The 17,479-nt window shown below is 39.2% G+C and overlaps 1 protein-coding gene across 1 annotated transcript in view; it reads left to right on the top strand.

Moving 5' to 3' along the window:
- NCKAP5 (NCK associated protein 5) overlaps nucleotides 1-17,479 on the top strand; it is a 219,669-nt gene that overhangs the window by 189,237 nt on the left and 12,953 nt on the right. Inside the window, exons 15-16 of the mRNA XM_029083670.1 lie at nucleotides 1,469-1,598; nucleotides 4,286-4,473. Of these exons, the coding sequence (XP_028939503.1) occupies nucleotides 1,469-1,598; nucleotides 4,286-4,473 (318 nt within the window). The remainder of the gene's footprint in view (nucleotides 1-1,468; nucleotides 1,599-4,285; nucleotides 4,474-17,479) is intronic.

The raw sequence follows: 17,479 nt of genomic DNA, 5'->3' as shown, positions 1-17,479 counted from the left end.
GAATGCCAGGCTGTCAAGCCCTGTGAGAAGTACAAGGTCAGCAGGTTAGCAAAGAGAGAAAAAAACTTTTATCAAGAAAGTGGGCATTAGGGAAGGAAATTGTCAGACACTGCTAGCTAATAAGCCTTACATTACAGGAGGCTAAAAACATTTTGTTGCATAACTTTTTTGCGTGTCTGCTTTATCCACATATTTATACTGACGGGTGTGTTTCACATTTTTATATGGCCCACGCTCTGGGTATTTAGAACAGAAACAGAGAGATAAAATTACTTGTCCTGTAGATCATTGACAAACTGATGGTGAATCCTCTGTAGCGCAATAGTGTTGGCTTCCAGGTAACAACCGCATTAGTGTGGTCTTCATCTTGAGCCAGTCGTGTCCCAAAACCATCTTAACACATGATGCGTGTGTTACTGCTAATTAGTCTGCCGAAGAGTCAGAAAGTCACTGTGGGTGTAGCTGGTGTCTCAATGTGTTGACTTGCAGTCTCCCAATTTTATGGGTAATGTGGGGCATACCTGGCTACATGCAGGTATCCTCAGGTCTGGTTCCCTCTCCACAAGTATATGCTCCCTATCAAATGGATGTCCTTCTGCATCAGTTAAAAACTGCAACATGGATGGGAAGATGGGGAAATTAATATCACTCTCTGAAAAACAGAATTAAAAACTCTTTTCAGCCACTGACAGGTGATTGAGGTTAGGATAGTAGGTGGTATTTGCACCTGTAGATGCCATTAACTGAGCAGTATTTCCCATACCCATTTTGAGGGTTTTGTTGTACTGAGCTGCTGCTCCTGAAAGGTTTAAGCCTTCAGGCCTTCCATGATTAGAAACTGTCCAGAGCTGTCAGAATTCCTCTACTCCTAGGAGAAAATCTTTAGTGTTGCTTCCTGAAGAGACAAGAGATAGGAATCAGCTGGGAATTAAGGGCTCTCCAGTACTGTAATGTAAACGCCAGGACAAGGGATATGAATTTAAGAAGAATGTAGGATTTACTGGTATAGAAAGCATCAGTGTTGTCTACTGGTCATTCTAACTGCCTCTAGAATTGCTTGCAGCAAACCATTTCTTGTGTGGTCATTTTACATGTTACAAATACACTGTATTAAACATACTTGAGAAGTTTTAAAATTGAACTTGTTGGATGAAATTATCTGAAAATGTTGGTAGATTTGAAAACAATATTGCAGTGAGAAGAATGGTAAAATCTGGACTATGTCTGCCAGACTAACTCAGGAGACTTATCAGGACAAGAATGTGTTATTTCCCCCATGTCAGATTGATGATTACTTACTTGAAGGAGAAGTGGTTAGTTAAACTGGTAATGCCATCTTTTTTCCACTTGAACTATCCATTTGTACTGCATGATGAATATAAAATGTTCCACTCCTAATACCATCTTCAGCATTATTTTGATATATGTCTGCATCATCTGAATGATTGCAATACCCTTATTTGTACAGGACAGAGCTCTGAGAGTGTGTACTTATTCTGCAAGCAGCAGTGACACTGAGCCGGAGCCAGAGTATGAAACAAATTATTTTAGAACTGCAGAGGAGACATTTGTAGAGTTAACAAAGAACAACAAACAAGGTAATTGAAAATTTGTACATAAAAATGTATGTCCGTCATCTCTACTCTGACTCAGCAGCAGATAGTGTCCTTCATTGAACTTTCTGTCTAGTTTTCACTTTCTAACCACAGATCTTACTTCAGTCTAATTTTCCATTAGCTTTTTATTACTTTTTGCTTTTTATTCTATGTGTGTAATTTTTTTTCCTCTCTTCCACAGTTTTTGCTAGCAGGGGCTTAACTTGTAGATTTTTGTGCATAAATCCCTGCAGTGTAAGTAAAAAGAAGTCTTCTGTTACATTATTACAAAATTTAAAAGGTGACTGTAAAGATAGCTTCCCTGTTTTTCTTTTTAATTATATTAGCCAGTTGAAATAACGTGAAGATCAAGGCCATAGTTTTTCAACCTCCGTATCAAAGTGATGTTGGTTATGGTGCCATAGTGAAGTCTCTCTCATTCTCCTCTGTGTGTGTATTGCCATTTTCAAGTACCAAACCTTCTTGTGAGAATTGATGGCTATTTGGCATTTACTGAATTCCAGTAGATAAAAACACATTAAGTGAAGTTCTTGAGAGAATAGTTTTCTGTGTGTTTAATAACCCAAGAAATTGCTGTCTTGTCTTGACCACCAGCTTGTCGTGCTGCAGGCCACCTTTCAGAGCAGACGTGTGCCCTCTTGGAGGGGGAGGAGAGCGTGGCTCATATCCTTGCCTACGAAACCGATGGCTTTCCCGCAGGAGAGAAATTCTGGAGAGTGCAAAGGCCAGTGCAAGGTCTCAGCACCACTGAAGCCCTGAGAGCTTAAGCAGTACCTCAGTGATTCATAGGATTTGTGCTGACCCTCTGCACAGCAGTGAGCTTGACCTAGCAGAGATTAGCACCTCCAGCAGATACTGCAGTGATGAATTCATTAAAAATGCTGTGGACGACTAGATACTGATGACAGACATACTGTGCTCTTTAGAATCTGCTGGGAGTAGGACTTAAACATTTGGCATTTTCAGAGCTAATCCATTTTTTGTGATTCCACCACAGAAAGAGCAGAGTAGGAAGCTAGGACCATTTATTTACATTACTGCTGTACCTTTGTATTTTTAGTCTGTATGAAATGTTGCAAGTTACTTAACTCAGCCCATAAGCACTTTTCACGGATCTTGCTTTTTACAAATCATGTTCTAATACAAGAAAGATGTGCTTTCTTAAAGAGGTAGATGAGTATTTTTTTTCTGTATTGATCTCAATTTGCAAAAAAATTATTTTATCATGTGTGAGCAGTTGCATTAAAAGGCAGCAGATTCTGTATTTCATGATACCTGAGCATGACTTGAAGTCACCATTTTACATAGCAAATCACTAATTTTGTGTATATGCCTAACTTTCAGGCTAGTAACAGGACTAAGATTCATAATTGTGATTGAGACCAATAGAAAATAAAATCATAAAGCATTATTGCAAAAGTACTTCTGCTATGGTCATTCCTTATAATCAGGATTTCTGTTCTGTCCTCTATAAATGCAGTTCTCACATAGTATTAATAACAATGCTTTCTTCTATTCTGTGTTCAAAGACGTTCGCTTCTTTATGCACACAAGTGATATAACCTCGAAACATCCACATGAGGCTGAGGCAGGGGCTGCAGCAAACCAATTCATAGAGGATATTTTTATATGTATAGATAATTATATTTATTAGATGAGTCCCCGAAACATTAATGAACTTTCACTGGTTGCACAATTATAATTTTTTGGACATTTTCCATTTTTCAGCAGGGAACAGAAAGACTGAAAGACTGAGTGCCCGATGCAAAGGCTATTAGAAGTCAATGATAAGACCTTCATTAATTTAGTGGGCTTTGAATGAGACTCCCGGTACATTGCCCAGTGTAGAATAGCAGGGAATAAGCCAGATATTCCAAGTTCTTCCATTTCAGCCATGAAAATATTTTGTTTCCAGTTTCATTAAGGTTTTATCCTGATGCAGTTCTTCTTGGAGGTACTGGAGGCAGAGGCTCTTCTAATGCTATAGGTTATAATGTAGAGTTGAGGTTTGTGTAACAAGAAGTGTGAGGAAAGAAGCTAATTACAATGTAAGCCTCTGTCCCCTGTGCGTTTTCATGAAGCTGCAGAAAATGTTTTTGGTTTTGTTTTGGTCTTTTGAATGAGTTTTCTTGGACTTTGGAAACTGAGGTTTTATTCCTAATGTTGTTGTTTAACAGTGGGATCTATGAAAAATGGGTAGGACCTGCTTCTTACCTTACTAGTGTATTTTTAATACTATTGTATTCATTGGTTAAAAAATGTAGTGAAAAGGCAAGAATTATCAAATATAGTCAAACTGAAAGATGTGTTCAAGGAACTTAGCACATCTGCTATGTAAGGCTGTTAAGAGAGAAGAACAAAAACTTACAGCAAATAAATAAATTGAATGGTCCCCCTAAATTAACCATCTCAACTATAATTAAAAAAGAAAGGAAATTCATTCTGGCTGTCTCATACCATCTTCTTCACCCTGAATATTAAGTCTGAACAGTCCCCTGTATATACATTGATTGGAGAGTTAGGAGCTAGTGTTTTAATGCTTTTGAATTCAAAATACCTTAAAACATTTTAAATACATTTTTAAATTGTAAAATGACATTACAGTGTATGTAGTCTGCATTTCATAGTTAAATATGCCATAATGCTATTATTTTTAACATCTTTTACAGCTGATCAGGAAAAACGAAATCAGAGAAAGTCATTTCTGGGGAACCCGATGTCAATCTTGGATTTATACCAACACAGTCTCTATGGCCATTTTGGAGAGGATGGACCTGAACAATTAACACATTTCAGTTTAATTGAGCAGCTGAGTGGAGCTTCCAGTAAAGACAGCAGGGGCAAGGAGAGCCCAAGTGTGAGTTACTGTAATTTTTGTATTACTTCTCATTTTCTTCATGATTATTTTTATTTGCCACTTGTTTTTTCCTCAGTGTGTTGATTGATTACAAAAACCAGGCAGGCTTTAAAAAAACAGTATGACATGCAGAAGAGTAAAGATCTAAATATTTTTGGAACAGAATGTTACATTCTGATGCTCACCTGTTATAGAGTTAGACTTACAAAATTGACAAGTAGAGACAGGCCAGCACTAGCACTCTGCCCTTAGAGAGGCGCTGTAATTTAAGGCCAGCAAGACAACACAGAATTTATCTTTTAAAGCTGCTCCTTCACGTATGGTTAGATAATATGTATAGCACAATGTCTAGTAAATGACTTAAACATCTGAAGTAGTATTCTTGAAAATTCAAATGAAATTATGGCATGGAAGTCAGCTATCTTCTGGTCTCTTTGGAAAGAACTCCTGGTGTTAGCTCTGGAAGTCCTGATTTGAGGATTGAAAACAATTATTTTGATTAATCTGATCTGATTGGTCTTGGTGGATCTTGACGCCAAGGTGAAACAAATTTGTTTTCTCCCCTTACTTCTTGTGACTGCACTTGCTGTCTCTAAAAACGTTGAACCTGACATTGTGCAGTCTCAATAACCCTGAAAAGCAACTTCTCAACCCGCTCCTTTCCCCCTCTTCTTATGCCTTCTCCTCTCATCCTCACACTTCTTTCTCGCTTTTTCTCTTCTTTTCTCTAACAAGCCTATTTGTTTGAAAATAGAGCCACCCAGCCATGATCCACTGGAATAATTTTGCCCCCATGTTCAGTCTTTTTCTACAGCTCTTCTTTTTCAATACAAGCTCTTTTGTTTCTGTGTGTAGCACAGGGTATGTTACGGTATAAACAAAGGTGGTAGCAGAAAATAATTAATGAGCTGCTGTTTTGTAGCATACTGGTGTAGTTCATAAGTTAAAAAGAATTTTTGTCTCTTCCCAGACCCCAGTTTTCAGCTTCAGAAAATTGCTGTGCATTGTAACTTCAGAGGTGATTAACTCTAAAGTTGAGAGATTTACAGCTTTCAGGAATCTGGGCCAAGTGTGCAGAAGGAATGTGTGGAAAAAACTGGCAATGCCCCTGTTTATTCCAACTCTGCTGGCATGAAAGTCTCACTTAGCTGAATATTAAATTGACTTACAAACTTCAAAAGAAAAATCCTGAAATGTATCTGCCTCATTTCCCAAATAACCAAATTTCACTAGTACCCAGAATATGATTCAATTTGAATTTATTTGGATTATATTAGAAAGAATAGTTTTATAGAATCTGGCTTCATAGTTGGGAAGAAGAGAAGAGAAAAAAAAGGTAACAGGAGAGTATTCAAAAGGATAGATGAAGGAAAATAATTTGAGCATCCACTGAATTCCTCGTCTTGAACATCTAGAAATTCATAGCTTAATTATACCAATTAGATGAATTATATATGTATGTATGTATGTATTTATCTAAAAATGGATAAAAATCAGTTCTGCCTCCTGAAGGCCAAAACCTTTTCTATTAACAGAGCAATTAGATTTGGTTCCACTATAGAAAAGTTGCTGAGAGTAGTTTCTGCTTTTAACTCGTTCTTCTCGCGCATTTCTTGCATATGACATCTCTGCAATGTGCCACATCAGCATCAAATCTTAAACAAAATTCCTTCAAATAGCCTTAGGATCATAAAAATCCATCATTAAACTAGAAGCAACAGGTATAACTCAGCACTAGCATTTTTTATGCATTATGTTGGGGGGCCTTTGAGATTACTTCTTGAGGATCTGAAATAGCTCTCAAAACAGCACTGCCTCTCAGTGAACAGTGAAAGCTTAAGAATGTACTAAAGATTTGCCTATTAGTATTAAACTTTTCAGAATGACAAATGAGAAGCAGTAACCACGAAAAGCAGGTTGCCCTGAACTCCTTGTTTAAACCAGCAAGGCAAATTTTTCTGTGCTGTAATTTGTCCAAACCAAGAAGATCCACAGTCTGTTTAAATTAGAACTGTGTCATCTGGGTCATCACCCACAAAAAAAGGGGGACACCAGAAACTGAGACACTTAAGGCAAACAACTCTAAAAAAAAACCAGATAAATTCTGAGGAAGGGGAAAATGCAGCTTTCATGCAGCATATTTGTCATTTTGAAAAAGGAAATGCTACGTGCTTTGAATTTCATTCCCAAATGGTGTATGTGAAGCCTTTTTTTTTTTTAAAAAAAAAAAAAAAGACAACCTGGTATCATGATGGACAGAATCGCTGCTTGTCGAAAGAGCAGTGTGCTATATCAGTCCCTCGGCCCAATTAAATCGGACTGTACAGCACCAGTATGATAGTGCCTTCAGACTGGGTGTTCTAATGAGGTGTTCTGGCAGGAAGCTCTGCTAACCCAGACTTATTGTCATTTGAATTGTCTCCTTCTCACCAAACATATTCACCAGCATTACCCCCAAAGTTTTATCAGCAAAAAAAGTACTGCACAGAAGGAGTTTCAGAATGCAGACAACCAACGGGTAATTACTGTGATAAAGGGACACTGAATGAACAGTTTGAGGAAACAAAAAAGGCTTTTACACATTGAAAAGAGAAATATTTATTGTTCCAGTTTTTTAACTGCCAAGTCTTAAACAGCACCCTGGTTAAATTCTCTTGGCACTAAGACAAATTTGTTGTTATATTTATTTTGACCTGGGAAACATATTCTGAAATAATGTCATCCTTTTGTACGCTGCAGAATTTTGGACAAGAAAAACAAAGCACAATTTCAAATAAAGACATAAAATGCAATGAATGGTGGACATAAATTTTTCACTTAAATTAACATCCATGGTATATTTTTCTCATGTAGGATTTTGAAAACTAGAAACAATATTTTTTTATATGTATCAATTGAATTAATTTTAATTAAACAGTAACTTCTCTAATTTAATAAAATATATGCAGCAGCCTGATCCAGAGTCCACTGCAGTCAGCCCATGGGCGATACCTATTCAGAGAAACTTCAGTGAGGCCTGCATTAAACAGCTGCTCCTCTTCCCTGCAGCAGTAGCCGCTGGCGCCTTGAGCAGTTTGCTGATGTCATGATTGCTAGCATATTTTTCCAATGAAAAAATTATTTCACATTTCAGTTAATTTACTGCTTAGACTTTAAAAGCTCAGTGATGTATTTTTTCTTACAAGAATTCAGAATACAAGGTAAATTTCCCTCAGCCAGGCTCATTGTTTATTAACTTATTTTATGATCAGACAAGAATTGACACAAGACTTTTTATTGTTTTCTTTGCTCCCTTGCAGGAGTAACTGACTTGGTGAAAGATTTTATTACTTAAGCATCCCAAAGCATCATGAAAAATGTGTTTTCTTCTCTGTCCTTAACCAACCATCACATCCTTTGTTTCTGTAATATAGCCCTTCTTGCTTTCTTTTGTCCCTGTGTATTACTCAGTTTGACTCACCATCAAGGCTTGCTTGTATTTCAAGGCACGACTTGATGAGCACTTTGAAGAAAAGATCCTTTGTGGAAGGATTTGGTACCTATCACAGGTTTCTAAATCCTCTTGTTTTCCCTCAGTTGTGATAATGTACATGAGAAATCTGATATTTCTGTTACAATTACCATGTTAGCTACATAAGCAATATAACTAGGGGGTTCATTTAAGGCAAGAGGCTTGTATGTGCAGTGTGAAGTTAGTCTTACTCAACACGGCAGAGTTTGTATGTGTTGTACAGATGATTCATTAAGGAGATCAAATGCTCAAGTCACCATGTCTTGCAATTCAAGTAGATATTAGAGCTTGCTGGCAAATACAGGAAAAGGAAAAATTACAGAAGTCTCTGCTGTTTTGGCTGCACTTACAAATGGGACTGACGTGGCGGCATTCCCAGATAAGCTCAAGGTTTTTTACAGCTGAGTAAGCTGATTGGGAGTTAATGCTGTATGATTGACTCATTGTGCTCACAAGCCTTCTAATGCATCATATTAACAGAGGGGAATAGCCACAAAAGGACTAGTAAAAGAATAAGAAAGTTTGGTAATTGGACAACACTTGCCATCCTCAAGGATCCCAGAGCATTAAGCTGATGCTATAGAGGATGTTCCAGCATTCCTGAATTACAGCAATACTTAAAGCAGCCTGGACACCTCTGCAGGCTACACTAAACAAGAGGAAGGAGAAAACAAAGAGAGGCATGAGCTGCTTCTGCTTGTGTCTTGTCTCCTACAGGGATCAGTAAGTGCTGAGCTAGGGTATGAATTGGCAGCACACCAGGCACTTTGCACTGTTCACCTATTTAGACAGCTCTTGGAGGACATGCCAGCAAAGTTTATGTGCCCGACTTCGGTTCTCTGAGTCACTTACTCTCTCTGAAAGAGAGAAGCTCTTAGGCTCTTAAATGGAGCTGCTCTTACAAGAGACTCTCCATATTTAAATGTCTGAAGTAGTTCCATGGAAAGCATGTGCACTCTGCTTTCTCAGAGAACTAATTTTTTTTACGTTATCAGATATGCTTATGGAGAGATTCTGCTTATCACGTGTGAAAAAGCCTAAGATAATGATTTGGGTCCAATTAGCAGTTGGGAAGAGCTGCATCCTAACATCTTAAAGTGGGAAGGAAGTATTGACCCATGGAAATACTTTCTCCCTTGCCTTGACCAGAGAAAGGGAGCCAGCCTACGCAGCTAGCTTGTACTGAGTACCAAACTTGCAACTCAAAGTTAGCGAGGTGAACATTGCCCCAAGCTTTCCTCTGAGGAGAACTAGTGAAAAGCAGCTATTGTAGCTACTATTTGTATTTCAGAGAGTGAAACGGCATCTCAGTGCACTCTTGGGTGAGCACTAAACAATTACCTTGCTTATACTTCCATAATAACAGGAGTTCCTGCAGCTGGGGCAGCATGGGTGATATTCAGCTAGTTCCTTGGTCTCAGGATCTCAGTTTCACTACCTGTAAATTGGGGACAGCAGTACCTGTCTCATGTTATAACCAGAAAGAAACCAACAAATGGTCTAGATGACCTAGGTCTTAGCTTGTTTTATACAATGTGTGTTACTGCAAATACAAAATTTGAAGCAACTCTTACAAATTATTATCCTATAAAGTAATAGAAGATAGAGTGGGTTCCTTTGTCATAGAATCATAGAATGGTTTGGGTTGGAAGAGACCTTAAAGATCATCCAGTTCCAACCCCCCTGCCATCAGCAGGGACATCTTCCACTAGACCAGGTTGCTCAAAGCCTCATCCAACCTGGCCTTAAACACTTCCAGGGAGGGGGCATCCACAACTTCATTGGGCAACCTGTTCCAGTGTCTGACCATCCTCACAGTGAAAAACTTCTTCCTAATATCTAATCTAAACCTCCCCTCTTTCAGCTTAAACCCATTTCCCCTTGTTTTGTTATTAACTGCCCTTATGAAAAGTCCCTTCCCAGCTTTCTATCGGCCCCTTCAGGTATTGGAAGGCCGCTATAAGATCTCCCCAGAGCCTTTTCTTTTCCAGGCTGAACAGCCCCAACTCTCTCAGCCTGTCTTCATAGGAGAGGTGCTCCAGCCCTCGGATCATCCTGGTGGCCTCCTCTGGACTTGTTCTATCTGCTTGTCACTAAGAAAAAGTATGTAGATGGGCTGGATCAAATCCAGAAATTAGCTGATTATGGGTTTCTGTGTACTGAAGTATATTTCAGTTACTGTGTGTCAAGCACAGAAACCTCACCTCCTCGGGAATCAGTTATATTTCCTTTCCTAGTTCTGATGAAACTAAGGTGTTAAGAAAAATACTACAGTTGTACAATTTGTAGGTAGGGGATAAGTCTGCAGACTCATTCACCTGACTTTTGTGGTTTAAAGTCAATGGTTTTCTTTCATTTAAGGAATTAGGATATAAAAATCATTGCTTACGTTTAAGGAGGCAATTTATTAATGTAAACATTAGGTGATTCCAGCCTAGAACCAGACATTCTAATTCAGTCTATCCTTTCATCCCACCTGCCACAGAAACTGAAAATAACATTTACTGTATTTACGCTTTTGTGTTAGATCTTCAAAAATCAGCTCATGTGAGCACAGGGTGTGTATAGAAGATCCAGCAGCAGTTTTGAAAAGGGCAGTGTTACAAAAGGAAAGTGAACTACCCGGCAGACTCATATGGCCACCTCGGACTCAGCACCCCCGTTTTGAAAGCAGAGCAAACTAATTCACTCAGAGAAAAGGAGCCTGTACTGAGCACTGTGCTGGAATTGGCTAGAGCCCAAGCCAGGACGCTCACGGTGGTGTACAGCCACGCAGACCTACCCACTCAGGTCATCATACAGTCTAGTCATGGCAGCCCTGAAGTGGCCCAGCTGGAGCTAGGCTGCCCCTGAGCTCGCTTGCCTCCTGTGTGCTTGCTCAGAGCTGCCCTGGACCTCTGCCTCCCCAGCTGGTGCTGCTGGAAAAGGTCACGTCTGTCTGCTCCTACCAGGGGGAGGTCACTGGGAACACTGGCACGAGGCTTTACTGGGCATGGACTGCGCTACTGAAGTATCCACTCTCTGTACCACGGCCCCCCAGACTCCTTAAACGTGATATGTGTGGAGGTCTTTAAGCTGCACATTTCCATTTGTCAAAATTGTCTCAATGGAATTTACCCACTGACAAGCTTGGAGCTGCAAGACTTCCTTTCTATTTAATCAAAGGGTTTTGATTCTCAGCTGAATGATGCAATACTTGTTCCGTCAAAGCAAAGACTGAGTAATTGCCCAAGTTGATGTAAGATCTATTGTCAGGGGAATTTTATAGGCGTGTTTGACAATGTAAGTGACAAAAACCACAGGAGCATGATCTGATAAGAAAACAGATTTTACCATACCACCCATGGGAGTAGTACAGAATTAAAAATATTTTTCCTACCCTCAAGTCTGATTCAACTCATGTCAAGAAATGTGAAATTAGAAATAGGCTAGGATGTCTCCAAACATCAACAAATCCCACATCTCTGCATGTTTTTTCCCCTCCATAGGGCAGGTTCACATTGCAAGATCTGCTACCAAGCCTTATATTCCTAATCAGGTCTTATTGTTTCTAGTATCTTGCCATCAAAGTTGCCTCCGAAAAGTAAAGTGAAGAGACAGCAAAACAAGCAATTTGAAGACTGCTAGGCAGTCTCCTGGGACCAAAGTCTCACTTGACGTGTATCACTTAAAAGAAATGTTATGTAGTGTGGAAGAACATTCTTACAGTTAGCCTGAGGAACTAGCTTGGCAACAATAAAAAGCTGCAGTTACAGAGAGACTCATTTCTCTCCCTGTGCCTTCTAGGTGAAACAACTGAGGCTTCTCACACTGCTGAGAGTTTTAGTAAAAAATCATGCAATGGAGAGTAGCTCAGCAAGGAGGATGATAACATTCTTGTAACTTTTTTAAAGTTTTTAAAAGGCTCTGGCAAGGCAAAACAACATTTGGAAGGCAAAGTCCACCAGAGAAAATAACTTTTTTAATGGTATGCAAGGGATATTTTTAGGAAAACCATACCCTAAAAAAACTGGAAACTGTTATCTGCTGATGCACTTCTGCTTCTAACACTAATGGACTGAGGAGTTTTAGTACTGTGCCACCAAATCCCATTCTGACTAGCCCTCCAGCTGGTGTAGAAGTTCTATTTTATGTTTGATAAGTGTATTTATGGGGATGGGTAGGTGGTGACATTTTAACTCAAATATCTTTTAGCACAGAGTTTTAAAAGAGTATTTGGATATTGGTGAGGGACAGAAAGTCTTTGGCATAGTACAACAGGCTGTGTGGCATTTAAAACACATGGTGTGCAAGGCTAGCAGGAGAATAGTTTGGATGTGAGTCTGAGAGAAGACGTGGAGGAAGTGAAAAGCTGTAGCTACGGGAGGAAAGTTGAGGACTTGAAACATCACTGGCACGTAGGTGTAGTTCTAGTTCCTATGGCACAGTGTCATGTAACGCTAAATCCCCAAATACCTCACAGCACCCAGTGAAGTGTGCCTCTGTGGTTTGTTGAGTGCCAGATGCAGATGTGTGGGCTTGTCTGATTTAAGGCAGCACGCTGAGCTGTCCTGCGGCCACAGCTGGAGCGTTGTGCTCACTGAATATAACCCCTTTGACACTGTAAGGAGGGAAGAACTTCGCCCTTTTTGAGTGGAAAGACTTGATCACTGAAGCCAAAACCCCATATCCCACCATCTCAGGAAGTAATTTCAATTTACAGAGAACACCTTGTCTTTTCAGCACGTAGGAGCTGCATAACCACTGCATTACACACTGCCCAGATCTCACAAAAAGTCCTGCAGCTCATTTGCTGGAGTCCCCAGAGGAACGGTCCAAAACTGCTGGTGTACAAGTGCCCAGAGCAACACAGAGCTGTACAGAGCTAATTTACAGTGAGTCTGCCTGGGCACAGTGTTAGCACAGCCCCTTATGGCCTGGTTACTCCAGGCCATTTCTCAGCAGGGCTGAGTAGCTGAAATAAGCGGGGTGCTGCTAAGACCCCACTGCCTTTGCTCCCAGCCCACCCAGCTTGCTCACTGATAGCACAGAATCACAGAATGTTGGGGATTGGAAGGGACCTCGAAAGATCATCTAGTCCAATCCCCCTGCCAGAGCAGGAACCTAAATGACATATCTTCACATCACAGTGCACTGTGCCTTGCAGATACACCCTGAGCACTCTAACATCTATTTGCTTGTATAACTGAAGATTACATAAGGATTTAATAGACACTGTGGCTCTTAAGTGTAAGTAGGTAGATCCTTTAGTCTAATAAGAACCAAAAGTACATATTGAATACGAGTATCATTTGTGAGTGCTTTCCCAGAGTGGAAAATGTTCTGAGCTGTTTTTCAAAGGTTTGACAGATGGAGCGGCTGTGATTTGCAGCATGGCCCAAAGTGCACTAATGTTTCTGCCATTTGTAACCAGACACTCCTCAGTCCTCCATCTTTGGAAATAAGGCTTTGGTTTTCATTTCTCTCTGTGTTGAATTGGAATATTATAATGATACTGTAGGCCAAAATGGAATTCAGGGCACATTAACAGCAACAAATGATAAATATTAGTAAGCTTGTGAGATAGTGTAGTTGTTGTAATGGTAGAAATATATTAGTAATAAAAGAAAAAGCTAAAAAATAAATTGAATACAATAAACATTGGATTGATTCAATCAAGATAAGAGCAGTAGGGCAGAGAGGTATTCAGTGAGCTGTTTGTTTTCTGAAGCTGGAAAATATTTTGACTCCAAGAGCAGCATCTGATTAGCAGAGTTAAATGAGATGAATAATGCTGTAATATTTTTGTGAATTGTTTTTCCAGCTGAAACTTGCCTTCCTCATCTATAATAGTGATATGTTTTGCATAAAGCACTCAAACATCATGCACGGAAGGGTAGGAAACAACTGATCTTTTAGTATGAGAGTTCCCTTCTGAGCAGAATACATGAGGAGTAAGTTAGACAGCTGATGGTAGCAGGAACTGTGTCAGTATACTGAAAATATGTTAGCAAACTACTTTTTTTAAGAGGATGCTTTTTCTTTTCAGATGTACACAGACAGTAATATCCTAATTGACATACTCTTTGAAAGGAAGGTAAATTTTATGTCAAATATCGGCAAAAATCATATTGAAATAATTTACAGGTGTTTCGAATTTGTTCCACAAGCTGTTTTCATCTCAAAAAAAGTGGTTCACCTTTTATTTAAATGAGAAGTTATAATGGATTTTGTGCATTATGACACACAAATTGTCTAAATCCTTAAGAAAAAATAGTGGTTAAATATTTTTTTGCAAACTCAAACACTCTATAGCAAGTCCCAAAATGAAATATTTTATTTCTTACTGTGTTTTTAAGCCCTGGTACATGAATTACAGGCCTTTTGCAGCATCCGTATTATTTCAATGGAAAGTAATATTTGTATTTGACAGGAGAAACAAACATGGGATTTAGCAGACTTATTAGCAATAAGTGACATGGGGAAGTTTGGGAAGTTTGCCAGATACAGCTATGTGATTTACATGTCTAATTGTCTTTCACAAAGGCTAAGAAGAGTGATATAAGTTTTCATAGCACATGTCAGAGTCCTCCCAGCCTGAACTGCCCATCAGTCCATCAATGACTGAGACACATCCTGATAGCTCTGCTCCCATTAGTGCCGCCTTCTCTGGATAACTCAATTCTTTGCCTGATCATTAATAGAGGTCACTAAACTTTTGCATACTCTAAAAACATGTAGCCTTAAGAACTTCCCTTACCTAGTCCAGTGTTATTCTCAGCAAATAAAACCTCAAGTGATTATTTGAAGAATGATCTGAATAATTGCCAGTCAAACTTTAAAAGTGATTTTTCTGACATCCTATTACATATGCACATATTCTGTGGGTTACAGAATGCTCTGTAAAGCATGCTGTAAAACAAGACCTCAGGTGGGTTTGGGTAGATGAAGAGTAAAGCAGAAGTGGGTGGGAATGAAGAAATTAAATATGAATTTATTATGTTGCTGAGCATTACAAAATTAAAATGTTAATCATGCAGTAAGTCTATGATATTTCTTAGAACAGGAGTGTCTAATAACAGGAGTGTCTCAACTTCACCAAGACACTGTATCAAGAGAAAAGTTACCAGACTGGGAAACTCATTGGTAACGCATGTACTAAGATGCAAAGCAGATTTGAAATGTAAGAGCTTTTCAGGCAATGCCTGAAGCCGAGGAATAGAAGTAGCTAAGCAGCCAGCACACACTTCCTGATAGATGCTGCAAGAATTATTTTGCCCAGCATAGCCTACCTGGAGAGTCTTGTTTGTGGCCCTTAATTATTAAAAATATAGGCCATTTTTTTCAAGCTTCATTTCCTAATGGCTGTGCTTGAATTCGTGTTTAGACACTTCAGCTGCCCAGTTTTCAAAGGTGCTTGAAATCTGCAGCTTTTGCTGATGTCTCTGACAGTTTCACATATTTGGATCCTGTGAAAATCATGTGTTTATATAGGTACTTGAAAATTGGTTTAGATATTCTCCCTTTATCTGGCAGAATTGTGGTCTCTAGCATCATACTTCTGTATGTTGGCTGTATGGGTAAGCTAATGGAATCTCACCAGGCATTTTCCCCTGAGCTAAAAAGCCAAATACTGTGCATTTTTTAATCTAGTCCTACAGTGTTACAGTTAAGATCATATAATAATGAACCTCTTTGGACTTTTAAACCCATTTCTTTATTTCATTTTCCATACCATTAGAGTATGAGCAACTGGAAAATGCTAAAACTAAAATGTATATCATTTTACAGAATGTTTTTATTATTACTTTTAATTATTGGAACATCATCCTTTCTTTTTGTGTTTCTGAGGACCACTATAACAAGCCAGGGTACCAGAGAGGTCAACATTTATAACACAGCATCTCTATAAATAAAATCCATTGTAAAAACATGGAATCTGTATTATGACATCATTAGTAGCACAGTGATGAAAGCAGAGGCAGCAGAGCAAGCCAAAGAACAGCAGTCACCATAAAAGAGCTGCATAATATGGAGAGCTGTGGCCTTTCTGGTTAACTGCTAAAGACTGAATAGTCTTTGGAGGTTCTGTTTGCTCACGGTAGTTTCAACACCTCTGTCTGGCCTTGTAGGAAATTTAGGTATGAAGACATTTATATTCTTGTATTGTTCTACAGGGCAAATACTGATGGGTTTTTTCCTCATATTACATAAAAACTACTTGATTGTTCATTTAATATGTTTCTATGTGGAAAGGGAGCTAATGTTGATGGCACCTGCTAGTGTCACGTGCACTGCATTTAGCTCAGCAGTGTCTTTCTGTCTCTGAGAAAGTGTTTGGGAACCCACATATTCTCCACCACAGCCAAAAACTTTGATACCAAGTAGGGAATGCTCTGGACTTGGGATTTCAGGTAGCTCCTGACATTCTGGTGGGAGATAGGGCTTCCTTTGGCCCATGTCTTGTTTCTCCAGAAAGTTGTAAGGCATGGAGGAGTCTGGATATCAAAGGCGAGAAGGATACAGATTCATGAGTGTATCATTAGATAGATAATTACCTCTCATATTTACTCAGGAGCAGAAACTACTCAGTATCCATAGTCCCTAGGACACATGAACAGAAGCATCTTCAGAGGCTCTGCACAGCAAAGCAGCCCTGAGCTTTTACGTAGGGCAGTCCAATAGAAATAAAATCATAAACAACTCCAATTGATGTCTGAGAGTCTGGCTTGCTGTTTCTGGTGGCATTAGCGTTTGCTAACCTGTGCTAAGCCAGTTTTGTGAGGCAACTGGGAGTTTAACAAACGTATTTCAGATTGTATTTTGGAAGAATCTCAAGCATGGGGGAAACTGGTCATGTTCTGTTCATTGCAGCAGATGGTATCCCATTTGGTGTTTGTTAGCTTTGTTTGCAGCTCAATATTTTGTTTCTAGGGGAACTCAGTAAGTTAAATAATTTATCTCTCTATGCATCAAGAGTCTGATCCAAAGTCTACTGGAGTCAGTGCAAAACATTTGATTAACTACCACATACACTGGATAAAATGCCAGGTCCTGTATGTTGAAGAGCGTTTCAGATGTTCTCTAGTGAGGAGAATGATACAGGCCTCTGTGTTTCCATAGAGAATTTTTTTGCCTGCAAAGAAAAAAATAAATACTCTAATAGTGGCAAAAAGCTTAGCAGTTAAGAGTGCAGGACTGTGGAGATCAGGGTGAAGTTCTGGCTGACTGTCCAAATTGCTACACCTCTCTTGCTATTACATTCCTCATTTTTAAATACAGAATATAAATAATATGTTCCAGCTGCATTTGGAATTTAATCCAGTACTGTTAGCAGTCTGCTTTGAGGGCTTTGAAGGCCCCATAGGAGTGCAAAGCAAATAATCATTATCACTTAATATTCTCATCGAGCATTCTTACTCGAGATGGGATCTAGCACCACAAGGGCTAACCCCAAACACATCATCCCTCTGCTGAGGAATTTTCAGAATGTCAGAAGCAAATTCACACCCTGAT

The sequence above is a fragment of the Antrostomus carolinensis genome, unplaced genomic scaffold (genome assembly GCF_000700745.2).
Source record: "Antrostomus carolinensis isolate BGI_N321 unplaced genomic scaffold, ASM70074v2 scaffold13922, whole genome shotgun sequence".
Taxonomy (NCBI): Eukaryota; Metazoa; Chordata; class Aves; order Caprimulgiformes; family Caprimulgidae; genus Antrostomus; species Antrostomus carolinensis.
Note: the sequence above shows the minus strand (reverse complement) of the source record. Positions and strands in the feature narration are given on the sequence as shown.